The sequence below is a fragment of the Equus asinus genome, chromosome 13 (genome assembly GCF_041296235.1).
Source record: "Equus asinus isolate D_3611 breed Donkey chromosome 13, EquAss-T2T_v2, whole genome shotgun sequence".
Lineage (NCBI taxonomy): Eukaryota > Metazoa > Chordata > Mammalia > Perissodactyla > Equidae > Equus > Equus asinus.
The window spans coordinates 4778783-4788035 of NC_091802.1; the positions used below are offsets into that span (position 1 = coordinate 4778783).

The 9253-nt window shown below is 39.0% G+C and overlaps 1 protein-coding gene across 9 annotated transcripts in view; it reads left to right on the plus strand.

Moving 5' to 3' along the window:
• The window catches only part of LOC106845788 (zinc finger protein 345-like), a 40145-nt gene that overhangs the window by 5954 nt on the left and 24938 nt on the right, over nucleotides 1-9253 (plus strand). For 3 of the 9 annotated variants that reach the window (XM_070482299.1, XM_044745763.2, XM_070482298.1), the window contains 4 exons: nucleotides 84-191; nucleotides 496-591; nucleotides 2965-4509; nucleotides 8738-8780. In XM_070482299.1, the coding sequence (XP_070338400.1) occupies nucleotides 555-591; nucleotides 2965-4509; nucleotides 8738-8780 (1625 nt within the window). In that variant the 5' untranslated portion in view covers nucleotides 84-191; nucleotides 496-554. Of the gene's footprint in view, nucleotides 1-52; nucleotides 192-495; nucleotides 592-2964; nucleotides 8673-8737; nucleotides 8813-9253 lie in introns of those variants that run through there. The other 6 variants (XM_044745764.2, XM_070482300.1, XM_070482303.1 and 3 more) reach the window with 3 other exon arrangements.

Genomic DNA, 9253 nt, shown 5'->3' on the forward strand with positions numbered 1-9253 from the left:
CTCCCATCCCATCAGTCTCCTCTAATTCTGCCTCATTCCACCTTTTCTTCAGAGGGTGTTTCAGGGCTTTGTGTCGTTCAAAGGTGTGGCTGTGAACTTCACTGAGGAAGAATGGAGAGAACTGGACCCTGCGCAGAGAGTCCTGTACAGGGATGTGATGCTAGAGAACTATAGGAACCTGGTCTCCTTGGGTAAGGTTGAGTCCTCCCACTCAGGTTGGCCTTTCGGGATGCCTTTGCTTTCTAAAGATTCCCTTGCTCCTATTAGGGGGAAATAACAAATGAGGTTTTGGTTATTCTTTTTTCCTCCAGAATCTAGAGTAGATCCTTAAACTGCTTCTCACCCTACTTACCCCGGGTAGAAAATATTCACTTAATTTTGACAATTAGTTGTCTTGTTTTCTGCTCTCGAAAATGCAACCAAGTGGGACTGAGAATGGGGTGGTCCTTTGTCCTTTGAATTTAAGATCACATTCTGTTTCTTTCCCTTGAGTAGGATTTCCATTTTCTAAACCTGGTATCATCTCCTGATTGGAACAAGTGGTAAACCCATGGATGCAGGAGGGAGAAGTGCTAAGCAGCAGCTGTACATGTAAGTGAGAACAAGGCAGATAACCTCTTTCAAAATATGAGTTAGAAGTTCTTCTCCAGATCCTCCAGGCCCATAGAAAATGGTGAGGCCCCCTCTACTCTCATCTTCACTTGGACGTATCAGAGTCCTGATAGCCTGCCTGTCTCCTTCCTAGACTCAAGGAAGGGGTACTTCCTCCTTAATGTTGTAACCCTAACACTTGATCCAGAGATCCCTGTTGTGTCCTGCCCCAGGCATTTTATGCAGTCATTTCCTTCTCCTGTCTAGTAGCTGGAGTCTCTCCTTCATGTACTTTGTCTTCATTGTACCTAGTTTGTTCCTATCTAAAAAATATGAAGAGAATGAAGCAATTTGCATGTTATTTTACATCCAATTTTAAGGATGTAAAATTGACAGAATTTGCTGAGTATATGGGGAGGTAAGGGAGTAACAGACAAAAATAATTCCCAGGTTTCTGGCTTGGATGTGTAGGTGGATGGAAATTCCCTTCCCTGAGATGGAGAACACAGGAGAAGTAGCAAATTTGGAGGGTGAAAGATGAGTTCCGTTTATCCTAAGTTGGCTGAAGTGTCTATTGCAGGTCTAAACCAGTGGTTCTCAACGGGGGGCAGTTTTGCCCCCAGGGGAGATTTGGCAACGGCTAAAGATTTGGAGGGGCTATAGGCATCTAGTGGGTAGAAGCCAAGGATGCTGCTAAACACCCTGCGATGCACAAGACAGCCCTTTACACAAAGGCTTGCTGGCTAAAATTTCAGTTGTGCTGCAGTTGAGAAACTGGTCTTCATGGAGATGTCTGGAAGGTAGATGAATATAAGGACGATATGTCAAATGGATCTTGATGAAGGAAAGAGATCTTAACTGGTGGTACAGATGAGAATCATCTGAAAAATATGGTAATTGAAATCATAGGAGTGGATGAGATCACCTATAGAGCATGAAATGAGTTGCAGGAGAGGCTAGATGCCTAGTGAACATACACATTTAAGTATCTGTCATATATATATATATATATATATATATATATCACTGGTGTACTTTTTCAAAAGTAAACACATAGGGAAAAAAACTGGTGCCAAAAATAATAAAATGGTAATAATTTTTAATAATGGGTGATGGCATTAGATGTTAAATTTTTGTACTTTAAAAATTTACTAATATAAATAAATGAAAGAGCATTCAAAGGGGATAATAAGAAGGAGTGGCTAGAATGAGGAGGAAACCAGGTCAGATTAATTGTCACAGAAGTCAATAGAAGAGAGCATTTCAGAAGGAGGTGAGGGGCTCATAGTGTTATATGCTAGAGAGGTCAAGTGAAAAAGACCTGAAAAGTGTCCATTGGACTTAACATTAATAGGTTATTCCTTCTTTTTGGCTAACCTAATAGTGCATTAGTCCTCCTGCTACCATTTTTGTCCTCTGCTTAAACTTCCATTGCTGTCTTTTAACTTTTCTTTTCCTACCTTATATAAGGTTGTCAAATCCACATACTAAGATTACTTTGAAAATAGTCCTCAACATACAAAGAGATATATGCCATGTTTGTTTTACCCATAATAAAGTTGAAAGAGTACTTACAAGATCCCCAATTATAAAGTCCCAACTTTACAACAATTAAAAAGTATGTCTTGTGTAGTTTACCCATAATAAACCTGAACTAATGTTAGTAGTAGGCCTAATCCTCTGATCCTTCTAACATTTCTACATTCTCCTGAACTTTGACTTCTGTAAGCCTTTGGTGGGTGAGGGTGTGTGTTCATGTGTGTTTTGGGAGGCTCAGAGAGAAGGAAAAAAGTGGAGGCTGAAGGAAATCTCTGGCAAATGGTGAACATTCATGGTAACAAAGGAATTTTTGGGAAATGATCTTTTTGAATCTGATAGCAACCTCATTGGTAATCATGGAGAGTTTCGGGAGGACTGTGCCATTGGGAGTGGAAGATGTAGGCACTGAAGGATGACCCGGGCTGGGGTGAACTCCAGACAAGAGGTGAGGGGGTGTATCAAAAGCCAAGGAAGATTTCAGTGGTTCAGAGTCTGGGGCATTTATCATTCCTGTGTACAGTACTGATCATTTCCCAATTGAGATCTCTCTAACACCTTGTTTTATAGTATTCATCATGCTTGAAGTTATTTAATTAATACCTTTCTTCCCGAATAGACTATACATTTCACAAGAGCTGCTATGGTATCTGCTTTGTTTATCATTGAATCTTAGCACATAACAGTGCTGAGCCTATAATAGGTATCCAGTGAATTATTTGTTGACTGCTCAATTTACATTTGTGACTAATGGTGTTTATGCAATTATTATTTCATTCCTGCTTTAGCCATTTCTTTCTTTTAGTGCAGAGAACATTTTTACTTTTCCTCCCCCAGACTTGGAGACCAGAAAGTCAAAACCAAAGAAAGTATTTTCTGAAAAGGAATCATACCAGAGGATAAATATGGAGAGAAGCACAGAGGCTGATGCAAGGACCTCCAGTCTGAAAGAGGCCTGGGGATGTACACAGATCAAAGAGGGTGCTCAAGATAGACTCTGCAAAGAAGCAACAGTTATCTGCAAGAAAAGAACTTCAATAGCAGATAGTAGCCCCAAATATATTGAATTTGCCAGACATGTTAGTCTGAAGTCAGACTTGGTTATACAACCAAGACATTCTAAAGAAGAGAGACCTTATACATATGATGCTCAGGGAAAGAGCTTCAAACAGAATTCAAAATTAGCCAGACATCAGAAAGACAGCACAAATGAAAAAGTTCTTCAGTGTAATGAATGTGGTAAAATCTTCAGTGATTACTCAGTTTATATTCAACATTGTATAGTTCATACTGGAGAGAAAGATTTGGAATGTAATCAATATGAGAAGGCCTTTGGTCATGGTGTACACCACACTGAACATCAGAAAACTAATATTGGAGAGAAGTCTTATGAAGCTAGGAAAGCCTATAAGTGGAACTCCTATCTTATCAAACATCATGAGAGTGTTCATAGTGGGAAGGAATATAATGTGCATGAAAGAGCCTCAATTCAGAATACACCATTTATTCAACATCAGAGAATCCAGAATAGAGAGAAACCTTATGAATGTAGTGAATGTAGAAAAACTTTCAGTAATTATTCAGCCCTTACAGTACATCAGAGAATTCATACTGGAGAGAAACCATATGAATGCAATGAATGTGGGAAAGCCTTTAATCACACGTCATCTCTTATTCAACACCAGAGAATCCATATAGGAGAGAAACCCCACGAATGTAATGAATGTGGGAAGGCTTTTATTCAGATAATGCACTTTATTCAACACCAGTGGATTCATACTGGAGAGAAACCCTATGAATGTAATGAATGTGGTAAAGCCTTCAGTCACAATTCATTCCATATTGAACATCAGTTTATTCATACTGGAGAGAAGCCCTATGAATGCAATGAATGTGGGAAATCCTTTAGTCACAACTCTTCCCTTATTGTCCATCAGTTTATTCACACTGGAGAGAAACCCTATGAATGTAATGAATGTGGCAAGGTCTTCAGTCAGAGCTCACACCTCTATCAACATCAGAGAACTCACACTGGAGAGAAACCTTATACCTGTAATGACTGTGGGAAAGCCTTTAGTGATCGATCAGCCCTTATTCGACATCACAGGACTCATACTGGAGAAAAACCCTACAAGTGTGAAGAATGTGGTAAAGCCTTTAGTCAGAGCTCAACTCTCATAAAACATACAAAAATCCACACTGGAGAGAAACCCTACACCTCTAAAGATTGTGGGAAAGCCTTCAGCCAGAGTTCATCCATTACTCAGCATCAGAGGGTTCATACTGGAGAGAAACCATTTGAATGTCATGAGTGTGGGAAAGCTTTCAGTAGAAGTGCCCATCTTACTCAGCATCAGAGGATTCACACGGGAGAGAAACCTTGTGAGTGTAATGAATGTGGCAGGGCTTTCAGGTGTAGTTCAGCTCTCATTAGGCATCAGAGACTTCACAGTGGAGAGTCACTCTGAATATGTGGACATATTCACTCAGACACTTCACTTTGTTAAATACCAAAGAATCATACTTTCACAGGTTGTTACAATTGTGATACTTTTTTATTTTGAGGGATGAAAATGCCCTCCCCCCATTTTCTCCTGAAAAGTATCAGCTGCCAGAATACCACAAATCCAAGTGAAGAAACACTGATCTGAAATCTGAAATAGCCCAAGATACTCTAAACATCAATCTTTGTGTGTGTATGTGTGTATTTTTATCCATACCTGAAAATGGCTATTGTCACTGGGAAGTGATTTCTTTTTTTCTTGGCCACAGGAATAAGCTGTTCCAACACGCCAAGCAATTCCAATTGTTCAGAATTGAGCTTATTGACCCTTTTTGTACAAATTGGAATAGTGCCATGTCCAAACTAAACAGAGAAACTCATGGTTGATTATATATCATAATACTACCTTCCTATAAATCTTTGCTCTTATATACAGTCACTCCTACCCTCAGCATCTACCCTCCTGTAGATAGCTATTGTCTGTTTTACCTTGTCCCAATTTTTTGTGATCACCCCACAGAGGCAAGATGGACTCCCTCCCAATGAATAGGCCAGTTGTTGAGACTGATGACACTTCACGCACCAAGAGAATTTGAAAGAAAGTATTACTCATACGAAGGACTTTTGAGGAGAGCAGGGTAGGCACAGGCCAGACTGGAATGGCAAGTGCAAAGAGCAGGTTGGGCCTTTTCAGTGGCTAGGGGCTAGGGCTAGAGAAGTTTCCATTCACGGCAGTGGTATTCAAGCTTGCAGGAGTCAAGCTCCAGTGCCAAGAGCTAAGGAGGTACACACAGGCTTCCTTATCTAAAGTACGAGATGTCTGGTGGTGGGGAAGCAAGGTGGAAGCTCAAATGCTGTCAATGGCCAGACATCAGAAATGGAGTCAGACTCTATTACAACCACTTCCTCAGAAAATCTTTGTTCACTTATCTCAAAATAACTCTTTAATGGTACTGCGTTTTTTCTTGATGAAGAATCTATTTTGCTTTGATCATCTTCCCCTTCCGAGAATCTTTTTTCTTTACCCTCTCCCCAAGGCTTAAATTATAACTATCACTTCTCAGAAAGTCAACCTTATTTACCCTGGAAACTGACAGCCTTCCATGGTAACTGCTGTTTCATACAATCCGGACTGAAGAGTTGGGGGAAGGTTTGAGCTTACGTTTTTAGAAAACATTTCAGGAAAAAAATAACCTACGAATTTGTATCAGACTATCACTGGATTAAATTACTTGGCTTTTCTGATGAAAATTCCTGTATATGGCCCTAAGAAATTTTAGGTGTACTTAGTGAAGCCAGGTATTACTTTTTGGTCACACTGTGAGTTCTTTTCTTTCAAGTCATCCTAAGCTTAAATTAATCTTATGGTCCTTTTTTAGGTTTACATGAATTATTTCCTCTTCCTTTTTTCTTTGTTCTAGGCATTTTTCAGTTACCCAAGAGGATTCTTATCTAGGATTAGAGTCTCAACTTTCTCATATCCTTCCTGATTTACTAGTCAGAACCTGAGATGTCCATGCTTTGTATTTTTCTCTCTAAAAGGGCTGCTCTGAACTTGCCCTTCTCACCAGCTTTCCTACCCTTCTCTTCTGTTTAAAGCACTTACATGGTGTCAGCTACAGCTTGAAGTTCAACAGGGCTTGAGTTTTAGGGCTGAGGAGCACAACTGCAGGTAGAGAAGAAAGGATTTTTGTTCTGAAAATTAGCTGTAAGACAAAATAAAGGAATGGTGACATCTGGAAATAACTTTTGAAATACCTGAAATCTTTAGTAACTTTTAGAAATTGAAGAGGGGAAAAAAGAGTCATCTATAAGTGTCCATCATTAGAATCAGACCTCTTAAAATAATGTTTGTTAACAACTTAGATAGCAAAGCCCTCTCATAACCAATTGTTCCCTGGAGCCAGTTAGCTTTGGTTGTGGGTAAACCTTTGCCATTCCTTCAGAGGCATCGGGTATGATAACCTGGTTTAGACCTAAAAACTCAGGACAGGTGTCCTTGAACAAGAGGACTGTCCTTGGACGGGTGGATTGCATAAATTGGTGGATTGCACTGTAGTGAATTGGTTTAATTCTATTTGTAGTCAAAATATAGTTTGGATACTGAAATATTAAAATTTATAGGGCATGATGGTAACAAGATAGTTGAAATCAGAACATTTCCAGAAATGTTATGACTGTTTTGTTTTAATCTGTGCCATTAATAGTAGGATCTATGCTTTTACTCTTTTCTTGGATCTTTCTTACAGGATCCTCTTAAATGCTATCCATACTTCCCCTCTTGTTAGAGACTATAATCCCTCTCCTTTTATTACTTAAGCTAAAGCTCTGTGTGTGTGTTTGGTTAAGGCAAGATCTTGGGGTGGTGATGGTGAATTTTGGAGTTTGATTTAAAGGTTTAGATAATACTTTTTTTTTTTTGATATTTTGATCTCTTTTTGGTAGGTAATCTGGATTCTTCAGTTTTTAAGTCATGCAAATCAAAATTTCTAATTTATATGGTTAAAACTGCTTATGCTTGACTGACCTGGGTTCAGTGAAGGGAAAATTAATTTACATGTCACATCTGAAATCCCTCCAGGCAGCTTGGGTGTTTTTCACTGTTGAGATGAGCTCATGTTATGGTGGCCCTGGCTTGATTTGAGGATGGCAGGAGGAGATCTTTGTTACTCAAGCAGGGCTTTCTGCCTTTTCGCGGGGGTGGGGGGTTGGGTGGGGGAGTTAATACTTTTAAGGGTTTGTGTTTATTTGTTTTTTTAAATCAAGAGGCAGCTGTCACATTATCAGTCTTTTCTATTTGCAAGTTAGTCTCCTCTTTAGGACCCAACTCAAGTGTCACCTCCTCCCTGACCTTTTCCTTCATCACCATAGTTGAAAATAATCTCCTTTTCTGAAAACCTGTGCCACTCATTATATCCCTCATCTATGCTGCTAAGACATTTTAAGTTTGATCTTAATTTCTGGCTTTGTCCCCAACTTTAACATAGTTCTCCCCATGAGGAAAGTATCTTGTTTAGGTCTTTTGTTGTTGTTGATTTTAAACAAAATAATACTTGCATATGGTTTTAAAAATTCATATAAAATAGAGTTTTCTAGTGAAAAATCATCCCTTTAGTGCTTTTGATAACACATCATATATTAGATGATTTCTGGATATGTTTTGCCAAGAGTCACGCTAGAAAATATAGTGGCTTTTCTTGGGAAAATCATATCATACATACCTTTGACATAATAAGAATTCAACCACATGCATTAAGACCCCTTCCCCCCAAAAAACCAACAGATAAATAAATTAGTGAAATTAAAAATACTGTAAAATTATATTTTTCATATCTGCATAACATTTTGTTTACTTATACATTTGTACATACAAATACATAATAGCATGTGTTGGGAGAGTTATACACAAAATTATGTAGCTGTATTTTATGGACAAATTAAAAAATTTATAAGGGCAATCTTGACAATACCCTGTTTTCACCTAATCTGCTGACTGTGGAAGCTAACTGTGTGGAAGAGTTTGACTCCAAAGAACCCAGAGGCACAGCCAGTACATTCGTGTACTACTTTTATTTATAATACTTATTCCTCTCCTTGAATGTTTTTGCTTGGTTTGTCAAAGTTGATTATATCAGAAGATAGGCCAATTCATCCTAGTAGGAAGGTTGCTGTGATACAGCAACGTGGAGACTTGAGAAACATTTCTGGTTAATCCAGGTCAAAAAAATCCATTTCCCAAAATAAACCTGGCTTTAGGTATCTGGATAATTGCCTCAGTTAATAAGGCAGACTTAGTTTGAATCTCTCCTTTAGTAAGAAAGAAAAGCTACCTGATTTTTGTCCTTATATTAGAAATGCAACTGGAGAAGTAGACATTGGTATTCCATTTCTTTCATTTTTATCAGCATGAGGTAAGGCAGAATTCAATGTACAGACTTTTTTTTTTTTTAGCTCTATCCAAATCCTTTTCAGATGATTTCCCTGACGATAATAATAGCTAATACTTATAAAGCATTTATTATGTGCTAGTCACTGTTCAGGCACTTTTATATGCATGAACTTACTCATTGCTCCCAACAATGCTCTCTTATTATCTCTCTTTTCTAGATGAGGCAACAAGGCTCAGAAAGGCTAAGTCACTGGCCTGCTGGTAAGCAGTGTGGAGCTGAGATTTAAACCCAGGTAGTCCAGCTGGAGAATCCTTGTTCTTAACCTTTTTGCTGTACTGCTTTGCACGTGTGTGTGGCCCTGAGCTAAGCATTGCGGAAGCATGCCAATCACCAGGGCATGTGGGAGCTTAATGGAGCTACCTGCTAGGGATGATGGAAGCATAAGTGACGATGGGGTCTACAGATGTCAAGCTTCTTCCCTTCATGCTACACAACCTGATAAGCCTTGGGCCAGACTATGCTAAGAGTAGAGGGATTCTGCATTGACTCGGAGGCAAAGCTCTGAGGTAGAGCACTCTTCACATTCCCCATGTTAATGCCTACCTAGGGAACTGCTAAAGTGTAATAAGGTACTAAATATTATACTGGAAAGTCAGAGAGTAGTTTTATCTGGGTAGAATAGCCCAAATTTACCTACCAGTCCCTTTTAGGCCAGCATTTTCAGCAGCTCCCA